This window comes from Orcinus orca, chromosome 3 (assembly GCF_937001465.1).
Source record: "Orcinus orca chromosome 3, mOrcOrc1.1, whole genome shotgun sequence".
NCBI lineage: Eukaryota > Metazoa > Chordata > Mammalia > Artiodactyla > Delphinidae > Orcinus > Orcinus orca.
In genome coordinates, this window is record NC_064561.1 from 11755045 (window position 1) to 11778931 (window position 23887).

The 23887-nt window shown below is 56.9% G+C and overlaps 1 protein-coding gene across 17 annotated transcripts in view; it reads right to left on the reverse strand.

Moving 5' to 3' along the window:
* The window catches only part of MAST3 (microtubule associated serine/threonine kinase 3), a 38154-nt gene continuing 14267 nt past the window's right edge, over positions 1-23887 (reverse strand). For 6 of the 17 annotated variants that reach the window (XM_049708733.1, XM_049708734.1, XM_049708729.1 and 3 more), the window contains 25 exons: positions 21657-21745; positions 21501-21573; positions 20681-20759; positions 19843-20003; positions 19568-19643; positions 19067-19276; positions 18867-18968; positions 18460-18592; positions 16861-16931; positions 16350-16435; positions 15308-15516; positions 14488-14626; positions 11829-11961; positions 11508-11673; positions 10866-10967; positions 10033-10155; positions 9063-9208; positions 6833-6972; positions 6050-6294; positions 5389-5595; positions 4656-4882; positions 4099-4221; positions 3337-3473; positions 3043-3224; positions 1-2073 (listed from right to left, as the gene is read on the reverse strand). In XM_049708733.1, coding sequence (XP_049564690.1) covers positions 1541-2073; positions 3043-3224; positions 3337-3473; positions 4099-4221; positions 4656-4882; positions 5389-5595; positions 6050-6294; positions 6833-6972; positions 9063-9208; positions 10033-10155; positions 10866-10967; positions 11508-11673; positions 11829-11961; positions 14488-14626; positions 15308-15516; positions 16350-16435; positions 16861-16931; positions 18460-18592; positions 18867-18968; positions 19067-19276; positions 19568-19643; positions 19843-20003; positions 20681-20759; positions 21501-21573; positions 21657-21745 — 3892 coding nt within the window. In that variant the 3' untranslated portion in view covers positions 1-1540. Of the gene's footprint in view, positions 2074-3042; positions 3225-3336; positions 3474-4098; positions 4222-4655; positions 4883-5388; positions 5596-6049; positions 6295-6832; positions 6973-9062; positions 9209-10032; positions 10156-10865; positions 10968-11507; positions 11674-11828; positions 11962-14487; positions 14627-15307; positions 15517-16349; positions 16436-16860; positions 16932-18459; positions 18593-18866; positions 18969-19066; positions 19277-19567; positions 19644-19842; positions 20819-21290; positions 21312-21500; positions 21574-21656; positions 21746-23887 lie in introns of those variants that run through there. The other 11 variants (XM_049708735.1, XM_049708728.1, XM_033401439.2 and 8 more) reach the window with 5 other exon arrangements.

A 23887-nucleotide genomic window follows, 5' to 3' on the forward strand; every position in this document is an offset into this window, starting at 1 on the left:
TTCTTTGTAAATGTGGGCTTTTATTCACCGTCAGCTCCGGGATGGAAGGCGGGAGCAAGTCATGCACAGCCTTGATCTAGTTCCAACACCAGGCAGTGCTACACGGATGTCTCCAGAGAGAACACAGCGTGGGCTGCAGTGCCTGGAAAGTGCCCTCACCATTGTGGGGTACGGTGATCTTGCTGGCCACCTCTGAATGGGAAATGGAGACTCTGAGATGCCCAGTGGGTCACACAGCATTACAGGGGAGAGAGCTGGAGCTGGAGTCGGCTGTATCTGACAACAGATTCTCCATTCCAGCTCCCTTGACTACAGTGCCCAGGACAGGGCCTGGCTGCATGACTCTTTCCAGGCAATGGTGGGGGCAAGTCTCCACGCCTTGCCAGGCCTTAGTTATTTGTAAAATGGGGATGACGACACCACCTCCAGCCTCCTCAAGGTTGGCTGAGGGAAAAGCCACAAGTAAAGCGCTTGGCATACAGTAGGTGCTTAATAGTCGTTGGGATTTGTTTTGTAAACACAAGGAAACTGAGGCACAGAGTGGGGAAGTCATTTTCCCAGAGCCAAACAGTGAAGCCAAGATTCCAACTTGGGCCTCACTGCCCCCCAGTTGGATTTTTCTCACTCGAATTTCAGCCCTACAAGGCTCTGGCATATCGAGGGCACCCCCCAGGGGCTGTTTCAGACACATCATGGTCAAGTTCTCACCCTGGTGGGCATCAAATACAAAAAATCTTGTCCAGGGTCTTCTCCTACCCTGGCAGTGTCCTTTGAGGCCTCTGCTTCCTGGGGCATCAGTGTCTGCTTGTGACGCAGGTGACCCCTCTGCCTAGATCTGGTGAACTTCTACTCGTATATCAAAGCCCCAGTTCCCACACCTCCTAAGCCTATAGGACTGGAGGCAGACTCTAGCATGGCTGGCCTAGGGATGGAGGCTATGATGGTAGGAAGTAGCCTTCAGAATCCAGTCCATCATCAAGATTACTTTGTTTTGTGGTGGAGGGGAATTGTTTACGGAATCTCCAAGTCATCCAAACTGGGCCTGGACAGGTAAGCTTGGCTGCATCCCTTCAAATCTGTGGGTCTTGAGTCAGGGGTGGGATCAAGTAACACAAAAAAATTTTAAAAGTACAGAAAAACCATAAAACACGAATACACGTTGACTTGTCCAAAGTGCTTCCTTCTCAGCCCAGGGGGCAGGGTCTACAGATGGGTCCCAAGTGCATGGGACAAGACCTGGGCAGCCGCCTTAACAGTGGCAGCTCAGTCTGGCTATCGCTTATAAAACGTAATAAATTAGCTGCAGGGATTTGCTGCTATTTACAATGCCACCCTAGTCTCCCTTGCCTGCCCCTATGGCCCCGATTGATCGGCTCCAGAACATGAGGGAGGCACCTTCCAGCAAGAAACGCGATCGCTTCTCATCTTCCAGGTGTCAGAAGCTGGTGGCTCAGTCTCCATCCAGGTGTCAACTTATGGAAAACACATTCCACAAAAAATGCGTTGACTTCCAGGCCAGGGAGAGGATAGGTAGGAGGGATTAGTCTTTCTCAAAGGGTCCAAGGGCTCCTGGCACAGCCTCAGCGCCCTCCACAGCGATCTGCGGCACCAAGGTGGGTGGCCCAGTGGCCTCCTCAGGTGGTTCATCAAAGCTCACCTCCTGCACAGCCTCCTGCTTCTTGAATGAGTCTCGGCGCTCGGACAGATGCAGCCGTCGCATGACCACCAGCTCGGAGTCTGGCCCGCGGCTGCGGCGCCCCAGCTCCCCGTCGAGCCGCTCACCTGTACCCAGCTTGTCAGCCGACTGGCCTCGGCGCAGCCTTGGGGACCGGGCAGGTGCAGGCGGGTGCCCTGGCAGGGGCGAGGGTGAGCGGGGTGGGGGCGCTGGCACGGGCGGGCAGGCCAGCGGGGAGGGCGGGATGCTGCTGGTGGACTTGCGGCGGCCGGTTTTGGGGCGGGGTGGCCCAAGCTTGGTGGCCAGGCCATGCAGGGAGCTGGGTCGGGTGTGGCCAGCGGCAGCCGGAGATGCAGGGCTGCTGGAGCTTGGGGATGCGCTGGGTGGAGACACTGTGTCTGTGGGTGACGGGAGGGTCAGGGCCACCAGCCTCAATGTGCCAGCCTCGAGGTGGGGCCCTAAGACTGACTGCCAAAAGCCCACACTGTTCCCTGTGGCCACCCATCAGGCCTGGTTTTTCCTTTGTTTGCACAGGCTCTTCCTTTGGCTTAGATCTGGTGGACTCCTACTCATCCATCAAAGCCCTAGCTCCTCTTCACCCACTTCTCACTTAAATGACCCACTGAATCATTCAGCCAAAGGTACCTGCCCACCATCCATCTATCCATCCCATGAGCCATCCACCCACTGGTTCTGGAAGTTATCCAGTAAGGGCCCTGCCTCTGCCTGTGTCCACCCCCCACCCCTAGGCCTCAGCCCCTGAGGATGCCTGATCTGAGAAAGACAAAGATGGCACAGATACCCCCAGCCCCATGAGGTCAGGGTAGGCCAGAGGGAGAGATAGCAGTTGGGGTCCCCAGAAGGCAGGGAGGGCTTCCTGGTGGCTCTCCTCCAGGAGGCCTTCCCTGCCTCTGTGGATTGCCCCAGACTGTCTCTCTAGTCTGATGCTAACCCAGTGGGACTAGGGGTGTCCATCTCTGGCTGTCTCTCACAGACTGGGGACCCTCAGGGTTGGGCCAAGTCACCATCCTTTCCTGCTCCAGAACAATCTTTCCATGCCCTCTCTGGCTCACCCTCCATGGCTCCCTACTGCCCCCCAATTTAAGCCCAGCTCTTCGGCTTGATCCATCCCCCAATCCCCTCTCCCTAGCCTCCGTCTAGCTTTCACATCTCTCCTATCTGGAACCCCTTTGTTCATGATGTTCCGTCTGCTGGGCACAACCTTCCCTGCCCATCCCAGACTGCCTTTGAGGCTGTCACACATCAGGTCATTCCAGCCTCCCAACTCTGCTCACTCCCATGGCTGGGCTGACCACCACAGCCCTAAGGGGCTGTTCTTCCCAGGGTGGTCCTGGGGGTGCACCCACCTGCTGGGGCATCGGGAGCCGGGCTGCAGCAGGGCGTGGTTGGGCTGGGGGAAAGGCTGTGGGTGGGTGAGCCCGGGAGGCTCTCGCTGGATGACAGGGAGTGGTGGAGGCCGGAAGAGAAGCTGCGGCTGGTGTGCAGCACGGACGACTGTTTTGAGATCTTCTTGAAGAGCGACTTCCGCCTGGGGGTTAGGAACCCAGATTCTTCAAAACCCCTGCCCCCAGCGGCCCGGGCCGCCCAAATGTGCCACAGGTCCTGCATCAACCCTCCCCGGCAGCCAGGCCGCCGCTCACCGCTCCTGCGTCTCCCGCCTTCGGCTCCGCTTGTTCCTGCGCGCCATGCGGCCCTTGGTCACATTCTTCCGTGCAGGGCCCACCTTGATGGAGGTGTTCTCCAGGGGCGTGGTCCGAAGGGCGATCTTGTTGCCACTCTGCAGGAGGGATGGCAAGGGGTCGCCTGTGTGCCTTCCATCCAACGGGCCGTCCATGCACCCACCCACCCATCTACTCATCCATTGGAAGCCCCGGATCCTAACCACCCGCTTCTTACCTAATGACCCCACCACTCACTGGGTCAAAGATGGATGTCTGCCATCTGTCCATCCATCCAATGAGCCATCTACCCACCCACTGGTCGCAGGAGCTATCCAACTAGGGGTCTGCCTCCTCACCTGTGTCCGCCTCCCCGCCTCTAGGCCTCAGCCCCTGAGGACCCTTGGTCTGAGGGGAGGCAGGAGGCCAAGATGGTACAGATACCCCCAGCCCCACAAAGTCAGGGTGGGCCAGAGGGAAGGTCAGGAGAAGGGGCACCCAGGGGGCAGGAAGGGCTTCCTGGAGGAGTGGCTCTGAGGCAGAGGGGACGGGGCATGCAGGGCCGAATGCGGAGTGGTATGGTTGGACGGGGGGAACCACACAGAATTGGGAGCTGAGGCCAAGGCGTAGGGATGGAGGTCACAGGAGCAGCCCAGAGGGTGGGCAGTGTTGGGAGATCCAGGGGCCCTGAGGATGGACGGGGGTGGAGGCTCTGGGGTGGAGGGTGGGGTTGGGGGCCTGCACCTTCAGCAGTAGCTCCACGACGTCCATGTGCACCAGCCCCAGGACCGACTCCCCGTTGATGTGGGTGATGAGGTCCCCGGCCCGCAGGCCTGCCTCCTGGGCAGGGCTTCCCTCCTCCACACTCTGGGGGTGGGGGCAGATAGCGGGGTCAGTGGCCTGGGCCCCAGAGCTAGAGACCCCAGCCCAGCTGAGTCAGCTACAGGCCCCCAGCAAGCTGCTGCCTTTCACACTGCCCGGTTTCCCAGACCTTTCAGAGACCAGTAGGGAGGGGACAGGTCCGGGGCTGGGGGAGGGAGGACAAAACACTGTACGGGAGCTTTGTGCCCCCTTGAGGTCTCCATTCCTCTTGCCCAGTCCTCTCCCCATAACTGACAAGGACCATTAAGACACAGGTGGCATCAGTTCCCTGCCCTGGGCTCCAAAACCTCATAGGCAATGAGTACTCGCTTGCTTTCCAAGACTAACAAATGCAGCTCCAAAAGGGAAGCGCCTTGCCAGGGCAGAGCTGGGACTCAAACCAGGTCTGGCTGCTCCCGCCCATCCCAGGGCCAACTCACCCACACGACATGATGCACGGTGTAGATGTCACTGTCACCCATGTAGACGCGGATTGCCCGCAGGCTGAAGCCATACTTCTTGCCCGAGCTGTGGATGACAATGGGGGGCCGCAGGCTGCCACACACGGGGGAAGGGTCTCGGCTTGGAGAGGAGTCGCGGGACGATGGGTTTGAGGACAGCGAGCGTGGGGACAGGGGGCTCATGAGGGGGCCGCCGCTACCGTCATCTGCAGGGACGAGGTTCAGGGAGGGGGGTCACTCCCTTGTGGGTCCCCTCACAAGGCACCTTCCCCTCCCTCCACACCGATCAGTCGGTTTGTTTCTGTTTTTGTTTTCTGGCCGCCCGGCGCAGCATGTGGGATCTTAGTTCCCGGACCAGGGATCGAACCTGTGCCCCTGCAGTGGGAGCTCAGAGTCTTAACCACTGGACCACCAGGGAAGTCCCCACACTGATCACTCTGGCTGCTTTGCTGCCACTCCAATGCCCCAAACACCCTCCCCCTTCCCCTCCAGGCCTTTGCACATGTAGTGCCCGCTGCCAGGAATGCCAGTTCCCCAGCTGCTTCCTATCTCCTGGGCTCAGCCCCGAAGAGCAGCCCCGGGAGCTTTGTGCCCGGGGACACATCACCTGGAGGGACCCCCTCCAGCTCCCGCTGGCCAAAGCAGCCCCTACTCCGTGGTTAAAATGGACATGGACAGACAAGCAAAGACGAGGCTGGGCCATGGGCGTCACCTGCCGTGATGATGAGCGACAGGGCAGACACTGAGGCTGACTTGGGCACGCGACCCCCGCTGGGGGAGGTCCTGGATTTCTCAGGGGCTGAGTCTCTCGGGCCCCCAAGGCGGCGGCCCCGGCCGGCATCCAGGGCCCTCGGCGTAGAGTGTCGTGCACCGGTGCTGTTGCTTCGTAGGCGCGCGTGGCTGAGGGCAGCTGTGTCAGCTACGGGGATCAGCAGGGTCGGGGGGTCAGTCTGCCCCTCCCCCATCTCACCACTTGGCCCTTCTGCCCACAGAAGGCAAAGCCCCTTCCTCCCTGGTCGGTGTGTACACAGTCCAGCCTCCTGGCCTTTGTTCAGGCATTCCCTCTTCCTGCACACCTTTCTTTCACTGCTCTCCCTGGGAAGCTCCACTCTTCAAGTCCCCTACTTCAAGAAGCCTTCCCCTCACCCCAGTCAGATTCCTAACTCCCACTCTTGGAGCTCCCCAGTTCAATTCCTCTCTCCCATCCTAATCCAATGAAGCTGGGGGGTATCACCCTCAGACTGAGGCCTTTGTTACACAAGTGAATGTTGTCTCTAGAGAACTCCTACTCATCCTTCAAAACCCATCTCAAATAGTCCCTCCTGTGGGAAACTCTCCATGACACCATCCCTCCCACCCTGGATTCCACCTACCAGAAAGGCTTGAGGGCTTGGGCAACACTGGGGTGGCTGCTGGGGGTGGGTCGGGCTCCCCGAGAATGAAGACGGGCCTTTTGGGGCCCACAGGAGCTGGGCCGACTCCCTCATCCTCTGATGAGAAGGCAAATTTGGGCATCGTGTCCAGGTTGATGGTGTTCAGGAAAGATGGGCTAGGGCCCCGCTCAGGCTGGGAAAAGGGTAAGTGGCAGGAGGAACCGGAGGATGTGCAGGACCTCAGCCTGTAGCAGGGAAGAGCCTGAGTCACACCTGCCAGGTGCCCTCACCCCAGGACACCCAGTCTCCCCTAGTGACCATACCTTAACTCTCAGCCTAGAGTCAGAGGTAATTTGTAAATATAAGGTGAGTTCCCTCTGCCTGCTCTGTCCTCTGTGACTGCCCAGAGAACTCCTATTCAATTTTTAAAACCCAGCTTCCAACACCCATCCTCTAGCAGACGTTGATTATTTCTGTGAGCTTGGACATTGAAAGATGAAAGGGACTTCATGAGCAAAGGGTATTCTGGGCAGAGGAAACAGCGCAAGCAAAAGCCTAGCAGTGTGATGGTACATGGCTGCTTTAGGTTTAGTGTGGTTAGGAATGCAAAGCCAAAGGGAGTGATGATAGGGGCCAGATTGGCAGGGGTCTGACAGGCTGGCCAATATGTTTTACCCTTTTCTACTGGGCCACTGGGAAGCTCTTTCCAATGTTAAGACTTTGTGGCTCCACCTCTTAGCAGGTTTGGAAGCTGGACCTGCTTATACTCCCCAGCCCACCTACCGGACCTCGGTGGTGCTCAGCCGGCGCCCATAGTCCCCCTCACTGCTGCGCTCCCACCCTTCCTCCCGGTCCTCACTGAAGCTCCGTTCAGCAAAGGTTGGGGTGGGCTGGACGGCCAGGAACTCAGAGCTGCTGTAGACCTGGGAAGCAATTAAAAATAACAGTAACGGGACTTCCCTGGCAGTCCAGTGGTTAAGACTTCGCCTTCCAATGCAGGGGGTGTGGGTTCAATCCCTGGTCAGGGAGTTGAGATCCCACATGCCTTGCAGCCAAAAAACCAAAACATAAAACAGAAGCAATATCGAAACAAATTCAATAAAGACTTTAAAAAATGGTCCACATACGAAGGGGAGTTCTGGGCAGAGCTCTGGCCCTTGAGGCTTCTGAGGAGGAGCTGCTACCATCATGACAAGCATGGATTTCTGTACATGAGCCCCTTTGGCAAACTGGTGACACCTACAGACCTCTTCTCAGAGTAGTATTTTTTTTTTTTTTTTTTTTTTTTTGCGGTATGCGGGCCTCTCACTGCTGTGGCCTCTCCCGCTGCGGAGCACAGGCTCCGGATGCGCAGGCTCAGTGGCCATGGCTCACGGGCCCAGCCGCGCCGCGGCATGTGGGATCTTCCCAGACCGGGGCACGAACCCGTGTCCCCTGCATCGGCAGGCGGACTCTCAACCACTGCGCCACCTGGGAAGCCCTCAGAGTAGTATTTTTAAATGCATCAAATGAAATAGGTCAGGTTGCAAGTGAGGCTGATTATATTAAAATAATATTAGAATATTTTTTAAACCAGCAATATGGTACTATACGTGCCTCTTTAGTAATGCATTAAATAACAAGATCTAGCAGGTCTCATAAGTACCATAATTTTGAAGTAGTTTTGAACTTGAAAGATATTTTACAACGACCCCAGAGTGATGTGAAAAATCCATGATTTGTATTGGTGACAAAGTCAAGGTCATGCTAATATTACTGTGATTTGTTGCTTATATTACAATTGGAAAACATACCAAATTTCAGTTAGAGATTAGTGAAAATAAAGATGTAATTTATTCCCATGCAAGTTCACAAACCCTAGATTAAGAAGCCCTTCAATAAATTCAGGTAGTACCTGAAAAAAAAAAAAAGGTCCACATCATAAAAAAAAAAACAGAAACAAAAAAACCGTAACAACAACCGCATTCGTGGGGGACGGCTTAGTTGAGTGTTTCCTACATGCCTGACACTTCCCTGAGTCACTTCCTCAGATGCTTACTTACCACATCTCTAAAGACGTACAGATTTTTTTTTTTTTTTTTTTTTGTGGTACGCGGGCCTCTCACTGCTGTGGCCTCTTGTCGCGGAGCACAAGCTCCGGACGCGCAGGCTCAGTGGCCACAGCTCACGGGCCCAGCCGCTCCGCGGCATGTGGGATCTTCCCGGACCGGGGCACGAACCTGTGTCCCCTGCATCGGCAGGCGGACTCTCAACCACTGCGCCACCAGGGAAGCCCAAGACGTAGAGTCTTTAGCCCACTGTACAGGTGGAGAAACTGAGGCTCAGAGCGGCCTGGCTACCAAGGGGCCACAGCTGGGGTTTCCTGCCTGGGGCCCAGACCCATAAGCAGTGCAGGTTTTTAAATCAAATTATAAACAAAGGAAGGAACTCAAGTTAAGCTGATGAGGCTATAATATAACACCCAGCATAGCAGATCTATTTACAATTGCCCCAAAGTGGAAACAACCCAAACGTCCATCAACTGATGAGTGGATCAAACAAAATATGGTCCAACCACACAATGGAACATTATTCAGCCACAACAAGGAATGAAGCACTGACACATGCTACCATGTGGATCGACCTTAAGAAGCCAGACACAGGGAATTCCCCAGTGGTCCCACATAGCATATGATTCTATGTATGTGAAATGTCCAGAACAGGGAAATGCATAGAGACAGAAAGCAGATGAGTGGTTGCCGGGGAGCGGGGGAAGGGGAAACGAGGAGTGACTGCAGCCGGCTACAAGGTTGCCCTTTGGGGATGATGGAAATGTTCTGGAACTAGATACAGGTGGCGGTTGCACAACACTGCGAATGTACTAAATGTCACTGAATTGTATGTACAGTTTAAAATAGCTAAAATAGTCTATTTTACGTTACATGTATTTCACTACAATAAAAAAAAGAAAAAAAAACCCCAAACATCTTGCCCTGTTTCCTGAGCACTAGCTACATCCAGGGCCCAGGCTCACCTTGCTGAACCGGTGGGAACAGGATGAGAACTGGGGGATCTCCGTGGATGACTCCTCATCATTCGTCTCGTCATCTTCAGAGCCCAGGTGACGGTAACGCTCTGAGCGCGCTGCGGGAGGGAAAGGCATGTGCAGCCCACCTGATGCTGGGGGAGGTGGACACAGGGGCTGTGGGGTGATGTGGAGAGGGCCTCCCAGGTCGGGAGACACTGTCAGGGCAAAGGCTTTGTGGTGGGACCAGGCTTGGTATGTTTAACGACCAGAGGAGGCTTGGGCGGCAGATTTAGTATCTGGGAATAAATCCCAGTTGTGTTCCTAAAAGCTGTGGGACTGTGGATGGCAATTCTTGTGTCTCAGTTTCCTCACCCTTAAGATGGGTTACCCAGAGTTAGGTAAAATTGTGCCTCTCAAACATAAAGGATGTCCCTCATCTTACAGAAAAGGAAACAGATGCTCAGAGAGGACCTCTGACATGCCCAAGATCACACATCAAGTTCTAGAGGAGGTACTGGAAGCCGGGGGCGTTTACTCTGTGTTTGGCCAGAGCCCCGAGTGGGGAGAAGGAGATTTGTCTGAGCTCACCTCAAGTGCTCGAGGGGACCCCTCCACCAAAGCTGAGCGAGGCACCCCACCCTCCTGTATGGCAGGCAGGGCTCCATGCCTGGTCAGGGCTGACACTCAGGAGGCTGAACCTGCTGGGGGACCCCCAGGCAAGGGCTGCCACATGCAGTGCCTTGGTTTCCCCTCCCGCAACCCAAGGTGGTGCAACAGCCTCCTGAGCTCAGACGCATAGGAAATCCAGGCAGGGGGGCAGCCAGCAGACATGCCCCAGCTTCTTGGAAAGCTCAGGAAGTTGGAAGCTCCAGGCCCAAGGTGAGGCACCAAGCTGGGGTGGAGACCCTGTTAGACACCCCTCACCACCCCAGGAGATCGTGGAACAGCACAGCCCACCTCCTGGACCCCTGCTTACTGTCGAAGTAGCTGGTGTCGTCCTCAGCTTCAAGCTGCGGCACAAACTCGGCCTTGTGTCGCAGAAGCCCCGCCCAGTCCAGTGTCCAGAAGAAGGGGTGCTGCTTTACTTCGTGGGTGCCTCCTGCAGACATGCCTGGCTGAGCCCTGCTGGTCCCCACCCCCCATGGCCCCCTGGGCCAATTATGAACCCAAACTTGGCCAACACAGAACCAGAAAGATGGGAGGGGAAACGAGCCATCCTTTAAGAGCCCATAGGGGAACCAAGCTAGGGCTAGAACCCAGGCCCTGCTCTTCCCTCTGCTGGACTCTGAGATCCCATCACCTGGAGAAACCCCAGAACCTTAGGAGGGGGCTTTTTCCACATGTTTCTACCCCACGGAGCAGAGCTGACTGCATGAAGCAGAGCTGACTGTATCCTGTTCCCCAACCTCAGCCCCCATAGTCCTCTCCAGTGGCCAAGCTTCATCCTGACTGTGATCTGTAGTGGCCACATAATGGGTGGCTGCATGAATATTAAATAGTCCCTTAATCAATATTTTGGTGGCTGGGGAAACTTGGGACAGTGGGATCCACTGGGCTGGGCCTTGGGGACCGTAGGACACAGCCCATGGCAACCTGGCAGGCTCATACACACAGCCTCAGTGCCCCTTGTCTGAACCAGACCCAGCTACCTGCTACTCTTCAAAATCTTATGCTAGTTCTTGGTGAGCTCCTATGCATCCGTCAAAACCCCAGTTTCAAGTCCCCCTCCTCTATGCAGCCTCTCAAATAGAGCTCTTGTTTACCCCAGCCCCCATCCCACCCACCTGGGCCTCACCCACACCTACGTACCAGTGCCCAGACGGTCCAGGGGGCTCTGTCGGAGCAGCCTGGTGATGAGGTCCTGGGCGTCAGCTGGAAGGGCTTCGTCCCCCTCTGGCCACATGATCTCATCTAAAATGAGAGGAGGGAATGAGGGACTGGGGATAGCGCTTCCTAGCACCTCCTACCACCTCCCCTTTCTATGCTCCCAGCCATCAGCCTCCTCTGCTCCTTCAGCATACCAGGCTTGGTCCCATACAGCCTTTGTTCTGGCTGTGCCCTCTGCCCTGAGCACCTTCCCTTCATCCATCTCTGTGACTCCCTCTCGCTCCTTTAAGTCTTTCCCCACACGTCACCCAGTGTGGCCCTGCATGACTCTCTATTTAATATAGCACCCCTGCACCCGCCCCCCGCCCCCTCCCTTCTCCCTGCTTCCTTCCCTCCTCAGCATTTTTTGCCTCTGATTGCTCCATAATTTGCTTATTTATCTCCCTTACTGTCCCTCTCGCCCTTGGCTGTGTCCCCAGGGCTCAGCTGGGGCCGGGCACGCCATAGGTGCCCAATCCACAAGTGGGCCTGCTCCCCTCCCCGGCAAAGGCAGGGGGGACCACCGACCGGAGCCAAAGTGGGGCTGAGACTTAAACCTGGGGCGACAGGGCAGGGGGAACGCACCACTGACCACCTGGCCAAAGAGTTCCTCAGGGGTATCTCCGAAGAATGGCACACAGCCCACCAAGAATTCGTAGAGGACGACGCCCATGGCCCACCAGTCCACTGGCTTCCCGTAGCCCTGGCGGAAGATCACCTCGGGGGCAATGTACTCAGGCGTCCCGCATACCTGGGCCAGGTGGGACAGGGAAATGAAAGACCGCCCCCAGCCAGGGAAGAAAGTGTGGGTAGAATTACAGGGATAGTTTCTTTCCTCCTTTTTGCTGCAAAGTCTCCCCATGTCCTGGGCTCAGGCTTCGGGCAGAGGGAGGCAGCCCCGCCCACCTGCTTGTCCACGAACTCCCGAGTGTCCTTCTCGATGTGGCCCTCGTAGAGGTTGGTGGCCATACTCATGAGCCCGATCTTAGACAGGCCGAAGTCAGTTAGCTTGATGTGGCCGAGCGAGGTGATGAGCAGGCTGTGGGCAGGCGGGTGGTGCGCTCAGGGCTGGGGGGCCCGAGGTGCCTGGCTGCTCCCGCCCCCTCGCCCCCCCCAGAACTTGGTCCTACAGGAGGCGGCCCGACCCCTCCATGGATCAGAAAGCACTGCCTGTGTATGATCACATTATTGAAAGAAGCAGCGGGTCTTGGGCAATATTACAAATTTGGCAAACATCTCTGTGCACCAACTGGGTGCATCTGGTGTTGCTCTTGAGCACCTACTGTATACTCCGCTGTGCAAACGTTAAGTTCCTGAGAATCACAGCATGTCCCCACTGGGCATGAAAACGTTTCGTGAACACCTCCTGGGGGGGATCTACAGCATATTCTTGTACGTGCATCCATGATTTTAACAAACTGAATACTTTGTAAGCACCTATTGTTAAGTGAACATGTCTTTAGCACCTGCTGTGTACAGAAATATTTGTGCCTCTCATGGGCGCACCAGTTTTTTAAAACTTACACACCTACCATGTATGCTGCTGTTCATGTTCTCCTGCAAGCTTAAGGATATGAATATTTTAAGTGATAAAATGATATGCGCCAGCTTTATTTTACAAAGTCACATTTTCACGCACCTCCGGGGGACATCTGCCCAGTTAAAAATAAATTTCTGGGACTTCTGTGGTGGTCCAGTGGTTAAGACTCAGAGCTCCCAATGCTGGTGGCCCAGGTTCGATCCCTGGTCAGGGAACTAGATCCCACATGCGTGTCGCAACTAAGGAGCTGGCGGGCCGAAACTAAGGAGCCCACCTGCTGCAACTAAGACCCAGTGCAACCAAATAAATATTTTAAAAAGTAAAAAATAAATAAAATAAAAAGGGGGAATTTGGACACAGACACGCACACAGGAGGAGCACCACAGCCTAGGGACTACCAGAAACCGAGAGAAAGGCCTGGAACACATCCTTCCCCATCACCTTCAGAGGGAGCGCGGCCCTGCCGACACCTTGACCTTGGACTTCTGGCCTCCAGAACTGTGAGAATAAATTTCTGTTGTTTAAGCCCCCGAGTCTGTGGTACTTTGTTAGGGCCACCCTAGCAAACAAATGTACCTTCTCCTGACTTGGGGTGTATTTGAAATTTTCCGAAGCAAAGAGGAAAAAATATTTTTCTGGAGCACCTATTGTGTGGGCCTATCCCTCCCTGAACCCTCCAGGGCTGCACCTTCCCACACCGTTTTTCAGATGAGGGTCCTGAGCTTGGGAGGGGCAGGCCCTGCCTTGGGGACACTTGGAAGATCCCACTCCAGGATGATCCCACAGAGGCCCAATGGGCACAAAGCAAGCAGCCTTAGAGCGTCGAGCACAGAGGCCCAGGTACACAGCAGATGCCAACACACATTTGCTTTGTTTTCTAAGCCACTTGCAAACAAGATGCCCTGAAAACACGCAGGGCTCTTCACGCCTCCACACAGCAAGTACCTCCATTGGAAAGGGACCCATATCCCTGGCACACAGTAGGTGATCAATGCATGCTGACCTCAACATAAAAACTTTATAAAAAGATAGCTGCAGTGTTCGGGGACTGACACACAGTCGTTGCCTAATAACTGTGGTTCTGATCACCTTTACACAGCTGGTGCCCAGTAAATACACACCAGCTAAAAAACATGCTTTATAAACTCAAAAAGGTCATCAGTGTGTGAGAAGTTAGTTATACCGCCGTCTGGGTTCCTTAAAACGGTGAGCACAGGCCCAGGTATACAGCAGGTGCCAAACACAGGTGCTTTGTTTTCTAAGCCACTTGCAAACTACAAGAGGCCCTGAAAACATGCAGATTCTTAACGCTTATGTCCACACCTCCACATGGCAAGTACCTGAGAAACTCATACTTCTTGCCTGGTATCCAAAGGGCACTTGATGAAAGAGCAGCCCTTTCCTCTGTACACAGGAGGTGCTCAACTAATGTACGGAAGAGTGCTTTGAAAATTATGAAAGGGTTACAAAGCATGAGGGATTATTTACACTCACACTTGCGTTTTTCAGTCACCCAGAGAGCACCGGGCACTCAGTAGGTGGCTACTAGAAACTAGGATAAAATAAACACTCTAGGACTCTCTTTCTTCCCTGCACTAACACACAGCAGAAGCTCAAGACATGCAGTCCCTTTCTCTACACATAAGGTCTTGCAAAGTGCATGTCCCTGCTCTTTGTATATAGCTGGTGCCTCATAAGTGCATGTTCACTTCCCTTGTGTGGCAGCAGCTCTGTGAGTGCATGGTCCCTTCCCCTGTCCAGTCTGTGCCCCCTCACTTTGCCTGGCCAGCACCTCGATAAGTGCACTGTCCTTCCCCTGCACACAGCAGGCGCCTATTAAATACCTGCTCTCTTCAGTACACACCAGGTGCTCAACATTGCCAAGATTCCTGCTTTCTACCAGCAGGGGGCCCTTGATGCCAGGAGAATCTAGGTGGTGGGGCTCCTGAGCAGTCTCAGACCCACTCAGAGGCCCCGCCCCCAGGCTACTCTGAGCCCCGCCCCCTGAGAGCCAGGCCCACTCACTTGTCTGGCTTGAGGTCCCTGTGCACGATGCCATAGTTGTGCAGGTACTCCAGCGCGAGCACCGTCTCAGCGAAGTACATGCGGGCCATATCCACGGGCAGCGGGCCCATGTTCTTTAGGAGCGTGGCACAGTCGCCGCCTGCAGAGGGGTGGACGTGCTCACAGAGGCCCTCGGCTCTACAGCCGTGCCCAGATTTGTGCCTATGTGCCCTCCCCACCTTCTGGAAAGTGTCTCCAATCTGTCCTGAATTGGGGTGGGGACCTGGGAGGTGCGGGAGGATAGGCAGACCCTGCCTTCTCATTTTCCCCTGGCAGGGCAGCAGCTCTGTTAAGTGCACAGTCCCTTCCCCTGTACACAGCTGGTGCCTCCTAAGTGCACGCTTCCTCTGCTCACCCGGCAGCCGCTTGGTTAAATGCATGTCCTGCACTTACCTGAAGGCCCTGCTCTTTCCTGAACTGCAAACCTGATCCCACAACTCCTCACCCTGGCCCCCAAGCCCCCTAGTCCTTCTGACGCACGCCTCCCTCCCTTCGCTGCTCTAGCCTCTAGGCCCTTGCCCACCAGTCCCTCCTGCCTAGGCTGTCCATCCTACCCCTATACCCTAGGGTCCTGCCCTCACACTTCTCTTTGGGATCCCCCAGTTCCAACTCCCTGAGGCTGGGTCCCCCACCACAGACTGAGGGCCCCCCAAGGCAGGCTGGGACCCCATGGAGGACAGAGCAGACTGCGGGCTTGATCAAAGGAGGGATAAGGTATTTCTTCTGGATCAGGAGTAAGCTCTCCATTGCTCTGGAGGCATGCAAGCCCCAGTGACCGCACCTTCCACATACTCCATAACCATGCAGAGGTGGCGCCGGGTCTCGAACGAGCAGAACATGCTGACCACAAACGGGTTCTCAGCGAAGGTGAGGATGTCGCGCTCCACGAAGACCTGCTGGATCTGGTTGCGAAGGATCAGGTTCTGCTTGTTGATCTTCTTGATGGCAAAGCGCTGCCTCGTTTCCCGGTGCCGCACCAGGTAGACGGCCCTGGGGCGGGGCGGGGCGGGGTGGGGTGGGGGGGGAGCCGGGCTCGCTGAGGCCCGAGATCCAGGTCCCGGCAAGCACTGGGACCCGACCTGGGTCCAGAACCCAACCCGCTGTGCCTTTGCCTGCGCTGTGCCCTCCCTTCTCCCAAAGCGGCCACCCCGTGGGTTTAAGCCACTCTCCCTGGTGTCATATAAAGAGCCAAAGATGACCCCCTAGGTTGTTTATTTCTTCACAGCCGACTGAGACCCGTTAGCTCAAAAGCCCCGCTGGCACACACTCAAATCGCTTTAACTACAAGTCAAATAAGCAGACTTTTAGCCATTTAGAGCCTGCTGGTTTTGCATACCTTGTAGATAAGATAAACGCTGGGACTATTAAAGACCCCAAGCCGCTCCTGCCCCGTGGAGCTCTCAGACCCAGAGACCCCCCCCACTGTGCTGCGGACACATAAGCCTGGACACAGAAGCCTCCTCTGCAAGCCCCCCTCCGTCCCAGACCCCACAACGGTCTTATGCTGTGAGGGACTCCTCCCCCCTCCCCCAAAGCAAATCCGTCAAAGCGGCACTTAAAGAAGGCTTCGCGCACGCTACTGCCATCGTGTGGCCATCTTTTCCCTTGCTCAGTGCCCAGATTCCTAGAACCCCAAACACCTGGGGTAAAGTAAGGCCCTAGATCACGGACAAGCCCTTCCAAGGCCATGCCCCTGCTGTTTTGTGCCTCCACTTCCCTCTTCAGGCCTCAGTTTCCCTGTCTGCACACTCCGGGGCTGTGTGGGCTTCAACCATCCCCATGGGCATCTGAGAAATGCGTCTACGGGGTACCCAAGGACTCACCCGTAGGCCCCATTGCTAATGAGTTTGATAGTCTCGAAGTCGCTCTCACAGGGCTTCCTCCGTGAAGGGCCGACCAGGGCACGACTCTGGGGGGTGGGTAGCAAGAGGGGTCAGGGTCCTGCCCCACCGCTGAGCAGGCTGTGTTCGTCCTGCCCCCAAGTCCCAACTGCTGGTCCTGGCGCCTGACGCTACCTCTTCTCCTATACAAACCTGTCAAACTCAGCTTCCGAGTTTGAGCTGTTGCTTAAGCCACGCATGCCCTCCTTCCAGAAAACTCCTACACATTCTGCAAAGCTCCCCTTTCCAGTGCCCCCTCCAACCCTGCCCTGCCCAACCTCCATGGCAGGGCAGTCTCACCTGCCCCCACCATCCCCCCCAAAGTCACAGGCGTTCATTAAGCACCTGCTGTATGCAAAACCTCAGCAAACAGCAAACCCAGCCCTTCTCACGGCCACCTGGTCTACCGGCAAAAGAACAAGACAGGTGGGGCCGCCAAAGCTCTGCGTCTTACTTCTGGGGACTCCGGTGCTGGTGCTGGGGGCTGTCCTCCACTGTCATCAAGGTGACTCAGAGGCACCGTCTCTGTAAAATGAGGGAGGAGCCTCAAATGGGGTTTCTGAGCCCTGCCCCTCCACCACCCAGAGACTTCCGGAGGCCTCCAGGGCTCATCCTGGGCTGGGGAAATGGTGCCTCCCCTGACCAGCTCCCACGATACTGTCATTCAGCCCCTACTGCGTCCAGGTGTCGGTCAAACCCAGGAAGCTGGGCTGAACAATGACTAAGGAACCTTCTAGAAGGGCCGGTGGGAAGCCCAGGCTCCGAATGCCCAGCCTACCTTGAACCCTGGCCCCAAGTCTTGGGCCTGTGAACACCGGCTGTGATGCTGCCCCTCTGGGTGATGGCTCCTAACATCCTCCTCAGCTCAGGGCATGGCCCAGGCGAGCCCCCTTAGTTTCCAGCCCTGGGGCTTAGCAGAGGGGTGGCCCCAGGTGGGAGTGTGCAGCTGGTGAACAACAGCAGTGACGGTGGCCATGAAGACAGTGTCTTGCGGTCACAGAGCAAGGCTAAGGTGAGGCAGTGAGCCTCAGGGTGAGGGAGGCCCGGGTTCAAATGCAGCCCACCCGTCCCACTGTCAGTGGGCCCACTGCGCGGTGCTGGGTAGATGATCTGGCCCCGCAGCCTCAGCTGCCACCTGCCTGCCTGGCCACTTCGTGTTTCCTCTGACACCCGGGCCCACCCACAGTGCCACCTGCGTCATCTTCACGAGACAGAAAAGAGGTTGGCTGCGGCCACACGGCTAGTCCACGGGCGATCTGGTCTCGGACACACCTGGGCCTGAACCCCAGCTCAATCTCATCTGCCCGGAGCCTCAGTCTCTCTGGCTTTAAATGGGGACAATGGCAGCCCAATCCCAGTGGACGCTGGCCACTGCGGCTGGTCCCTGCTGACCCCGTCGCCTCCCCCCAGCTCCCCTCCTTCCTCAGCCACACCCCTTTCCTCGCTGCTCTTCCAACACACCAGACACAGACCGACCTCGGGACCTTTGCCTTCACCATTCCCCCTGCCCGGTTCATTTTCTCTCTCCCCTAAATCTGCACACCTTTCCATCCTCCAGGCCCCAGCCTGAATATCCTCTCTTCCCAGAGCTCCCCCAACCACCCCTGGACCAGGGCAGGTTCAATGCTCCCCTAGCACCATGTCTCAGTTGTTCCCCTGTCCTGGCTGGGGGGTTCTCAGCCACCTTGGTCGTGCCCATGGGCTGCCCCGTCTGCCTCCCACTTCCTGGGCCACAGTAGGATGAAATTGGGAAAGTGCTTTGTGCATTCACAGGACAACGTGAATGCCACTGCTAAAGGTGGTCCCCTGGCACACTGGCCCAACTTGACTTAGCATTTGAGGACTTGGCAGGTCAGGGGCTCCAACTTGTGGCCACCTTACCCCGGAATCCTGGGCACTTTCCCCATAATATGCCCTGCAGGTGGTTGAGGACAGGGCCAAAGAGAGAGGAAGGACAGTGCAGTGGCTCTGGAGTCAGGTGGGCGTGGGTTGGAATCCCGGCTCCACCGCAATCTCACCCCAGTTTCTTCTTTCTGCCCCACCCCCAGCTCACCCTGGAGGGGGTCCTTAGCCAGGCCCAGCTGCCCAATGATGTACCGCGGCAGGTCCGTCTTGATGCCCTGGCCCTCACGGGCCTGGCCCTCGGCAGCCTCCAGCAGGTGGTAAAACTCCTCAGGGTCAAACTCCTGGGGGTGCAGAGGGGTTGGTCAGCCGAGGCCTGGTCCCACCTGCAGGCCTTTGCACACGCCGCTCCCTCTGTCTGAAGCATCCTCACCAGTGGCTCCAGCTCATCCCTGGGATCTGAGCTCCCGGCCCCTCCTCTGGGAAGCCCGCCGCAGCCCGGCAGCCCCCGGCATTCCTCTCAAAGCCCTATACGATGGGGCCTGTCTCTTGTATCTCAGCAGGACTGTTGGGTGCCTGGACTCGGCCCGGCACCTGGCCATGTGCCAAGACACTCACCAGGCACTCGAGGAGCCTCGCTGGCCGCGAGATGATGACCAGCAGCTTCCGGACAAGCTGGACAATGAAGCCAACTTCCTCACTGTCTGAGCGCTCATGGGCCTGGGGGCAGATGGGTGGTAGCGTCATCCGCAAGCCCTTGGTCCTGCCCTGCCCTCCCTGGGGACCCCTAAACCCTGCGCTCCCCTGCCCCCACGCACATCCTGCAGCAGCCTCTCCAGCTTCTCCTGCATCTCCAGGAAGTAGCGGGAGGTGACAAGAGCCTCTCCAGACTTGGCCAGGCAGTCGCGGGCCAGCTCGATGATTTGGTGGTGGATGAAACCCAGGACACCGTCAGCCAGTGCCAGCCGGGCGCCGGGTGAGAAGGCGGCCAGAAACTCCTGCAGACGGCCCTCCATCTGTGCTGTGGCCTGGGCAGGGAGCAGGGGAGATGGGGTGACCTGGTCATTGGATGGGGCTGGGGAGCGACATGCGCAGATGGGGGCGGGAGAGAGAGAAGATGTGACGATGGGGTCCAAAGATTGGAGGAGAAGAAGCAACGTGTACAGGTGTGGGTGGGGGAGGGGGGAGTTTGAGACAGAGATAGGGAAAAACAGAAATGGACAGATAGGGGGGACGCAGCCAGGAAGACAGCAGGTGCCACTGGAGGGACAGCAACATGGAGGGAGCTGGGGCTGGTCTAGCCGCCAGGCGCTGCCCACCTTGGGGAATCTCTCCCGGTACACGTGATTCATCATGACGATCTCATTGTCGAAGGCCCCTGTTGTGCGTCCAGGGCTGAAGGAGGGGACAACTGGCTTATGACATGGGACCCGAAACACAGCCCAGGGAAGGGCGGCTGAGTCAGGTCTGAGGGCCAAGGGCCGGAGGCCAGGCTTGTGCACGGTCAGGACCAAAGGTGGACGAGGAGCCACGATGTGGGTCCCAAAGCCAGCCCAGGGAGGGGCTGGGGCTGGGGTCAGAGGTCGAGGCCCACCTGAGGCTGCGGGAGCGGGGCCGAAGGCGAGGTGAGTGGTGGCCGCCCTCCTCATCAACCATGCTCTCTGAGCTGCGGAAATGCTTGGACAGGAAGCATAGTTCGTCCGGCGTCGGCTGGAAAGGAAGCTGGTGGAGGCGCTCCCTGGAGGATGAGCTCGACTGGCAGGAGGGGGTATCGGGGCCATGGGTTCATGGTCAGTGCCACAGCCAGGACCCCAGCATTACCCCTCAAGGCTCAGGCTGTCTGCTGGTCATCAGATGGTAACTCTCCTGCCTGCCTCCTATGCATCCCTCAAAACTCCAGCTTTGATGTCCCCTCTTCCAGGAAGCCTTCCCTACCTGCTCCCTTGGCAGCCCCAAGACCCCCTCTGACCAGGCCTTCCCTGACCACACAAGCATGAGGATATCTGTGTATCCCGGACCAGGAGTCCCTTGGGGCTGAGGCTGGGTCCTTTCAGGGACGCCCCAACATTGACCAAAATGGGGCACAGAGCGGCCAGCCAGGAGGTTTGCTGATTGGATAACTATCCAACACCTTAAAAAAAAAATCCCAAAGGGGCTTCCCGGGTGGCGCAGTGGTTGAGAGTCCGCCTGCCGATGCAGGGGACATGGGTTCGTGCCCCAGTCCGGGAAGATCCCACATGCCGCGGAGCGGCTGGGCCCGTGAGCCATGGCCGCTGAGCCTGCGTGTCCGGAGCCTGTGCTCCGCGGCTGGAGAGGCCACAACAGTGAGAGGCCTGCGTACTGCAAAAAAAAAAAAAAACCCAAAGACGTGTCTTCCCCACCCCCAACCTGGCACTCCCCTGTCTGCCTGCCAAGGTAGGACTTGTGGGTACCGAGACAGTGGAGCTGGGCGTGTTGGTTCCATAGCCAGAAGACGGGAGGGACGCGAGGGACCATCTTCTGCCGTCGGCCCTGGAGAGAATGAGAAGTTGGAAGGAAGGCAAGGACCCTGCAGCTTGGGGGGACCAAGGGCAAGCACTGTGGCTGGCTGATCCTGGCCCCATTGGAGGAAGGACCTTCTGAAAAGGCCAAGAACAGGAATACAGGGTGAGCAAGTCCACTGTGTGTTTTCTCCTTGTTCTTCAGCTGCCTCCTCCAGGAAGTCTTCCCTGACACCAGCGGCCAGTACGTCCCCCATCAAAGCTGCTCTCTGAGTTGCAGCTGCTGGAGTGAGTACACGCTGGCCACTCCCACCAGACTGAGGACTCCCTGAGGGCCAAAGTCCAGCCTCCCATTCCTCAGCCCCCAGTGTAGGGCACGGCATCCAGCAGGCACTGAATAAACGTTGTTGAATGAATAAGTGACATCTAAGTGCCTGGCACATAACAGGTCCTCCATCAGGTCTTGTTAAGTGAATTAACAACTTTCAGTGAATGAGTGATTCCTGGACGAAGTCATGCCACCCCCTCCCCCTGCCCCTCCCGGAGGGCTCATAGAAATTACCTGTCTGTGCTCGGGATGTGGCTGCAGGAGACCGTGCGTGCATGTGTGCATTTGCCAAGGGCGGAAGCCAGAGGAGAGACCACAGCAGGGCAGAGGCCAGGGGTGGGGAAAAGGCTAATGAGGAGGCAGGTCCAGCCACCAGGTGCATGCCCCTGCCTGTCCCCTCGCCCATCACGTCAACACCATCCCCCAAAGCCGGAGACCACTCACCTCCGGGCAAAAGGGAAGTTGATAGCAGATGCAGCTGAGAAGTTCCGAGGACTATCCAGGGGGCTGCTGCCTGCTGAGGAGGAGGTGGGGGGGAACTGAGTCAGTGGGGGTGGAGACAGGACACTCCCACCCTGCCCCGCTTGCCCCCGCGCTCACCTGTTGGGATGGACAGGGGTGACAGGGGCCGGGAAAGGGTCGGCGAGGGCGTTCCTACCACCAGGCTCTTGCGGTTCCCGCTGCGGCAGCTGTTGGGGGGGAAGGTGGGGACAAGTCCAGGACTCCTGCTTCACAGGACCACACGCTCAGGTCCAGGGCCACATGCTCAGGTCCAGGACTCCTGCTTCACAGGACCACTTGCTCAGCTGGGAGCACATGGGTGATGGCTTCCGGGCAGGACAGGAAGCTGGGGGCGACCACTCTCTCTCTGCTCCCCAGGCGGACCACCCCTCTGCAACATCATGGCCCTGGCCCAGCTTCTCCAGCTTCTGTGTTCACAATCCCACGCCCAGGACTTCCCCGTAAGTCCAGTGGTTAAGACTCCACACTTCCAATGCAGGGGGCACGGGTTCGATCTCTGGTGGGGGAAGTTCTGCATGCTGCGCAATGCCGGGGTGGGGGGCAGGGGGGGGAAGGTTGCTCCACAATCCCGCCCCCACTGCTTTGCCCACATCGTGGCCACTGCCAGGAACAATGGCAAATAAGGCAGAGGTTGGAGAGGATCCTGGAACCCACAGGTGGGTTGAGGCAGGTGCCCACTCCATTTTATGCACCTTTTCCCAGGGCCACTGCTCCAATCTCTGAGCAGACCCCCTCCCCAAGATCCCCCTAAAACGCCAATCTGATCCTTGGAAACCCTAAAGCCAGCATCTTGCACGTTGGGTCCTGTTCTTGTTCTACCAAACTTTTTTTTTTTTTCAAAGAATGTTTTTTTTAAAAAAATATTTATTTGTTTATTTATTTATTTTATTTTGGGTACACCGGGTCTTAGTTTCGGCACGTGGGATCTTCGTTGCGGCACACGGGATCTTTCAGTTGCGGCATGCGGGATCTAGCTCCCCGACCAGGGATCGAACCTGGGGCCCCCCCCCTGCATTGGGAGCATTGAGTCTTACCCACCGGACCATCAGGGAAGTCCCTGTTCTGCCAAACTTTTGCCCACATGTTTTCCTCCCTTCATCCCAGCTCCCTCCTGGCCACCAGACCCCTGACCCAGGCGCCCCCCGCAACCCTTGCCCAGTAATTCCCATATGTGCCCTGGCCCCAGCCCCCGCCCTGGCAGAGGGAAGTTGGGAGCGACACGGTTCCCCCCACCCACTCCAGCAGTCGCCCGGCAACGGCTCCGATTGCTCTCTCTCGACAAGTGCATCAGCCCACACAGCCTGAGCCGCCAACGCAGCCCAGCCTTGGCGGGAGAACTGCTCAGGGAGGGAGAGATGACACCTCGGGGCCTCACAGGGCCAGGAATGGCGTCCCAGGCAGAAGGCACAGTGCAGGCCAAGGAGAGTGAGGTCAGCAACCGGCTCAGGAGACAAGACATGCACGGAGGAGGGGTTCAGCCTATCCACGGCTCCATGTGCAGCTGCTCTGCTGAGCCTATTTCCCCATCTGTATACTTTGCAAAGGTGCATACACAGTGCTCAGCTTTGGGCCTGGCACTGGGTAAATTGTGGCATGTTACGTATATTGTCATCTTTCTCCTGACATTACTCACAGGGCCTGGTGCATGGTGGGAGAGCAAGCAATGCCTCTCCAGCGAATTAAATCACCGACATCTGCCAATACCAATAAGCCCAGAGGAGGGAGAGACCAGCTGCACCCATTTCCCAGCCTGGAAAACTGAGGCCACAGATGTCATCAGCCACAAAGATTGTCCTCTAGTCTGAGATGCAAAAGCAAAAGCGAAACCCACAGGTTCCTGCAAAACTTCCTGTCACCACCCCCCCAACACACACACATCCGACAGCCCACATCCTCTTCCAGCCCCTCACCCCCACACTGCACCCCAATGCATCATTTTTCACTTCCAACAGCATTTGGGAAAAACACTGGGAGCCTCCCTCTTGCTCTCAGGCAGGGCTTTCTTGAAAACAACCAAATCTGAGATCTCAACGGGGAACTGGGCATCATCTGTTCAATTCCCGAGCATCTACTGAGCACCAACTGTGTGCTCAGCCCTCCCTGGAGAAGGAGAAGGCCCAGGACCCTGAGAAGCTGCCTAGTTTTTCAATAACCAGCCCTGTGGCACAACAGAGAGTGAGAATTATGTCAGAAAAGAGGGGCCTGAGGCCAGTTTCCTGCACCTGATCCCTGAGGTGCCCATGAGCCTTCTGTGGCTCCCCAGGTTCTGGGAGAAGAGCCTAAACCCTGGATTAGTCATTCAAGGTCCT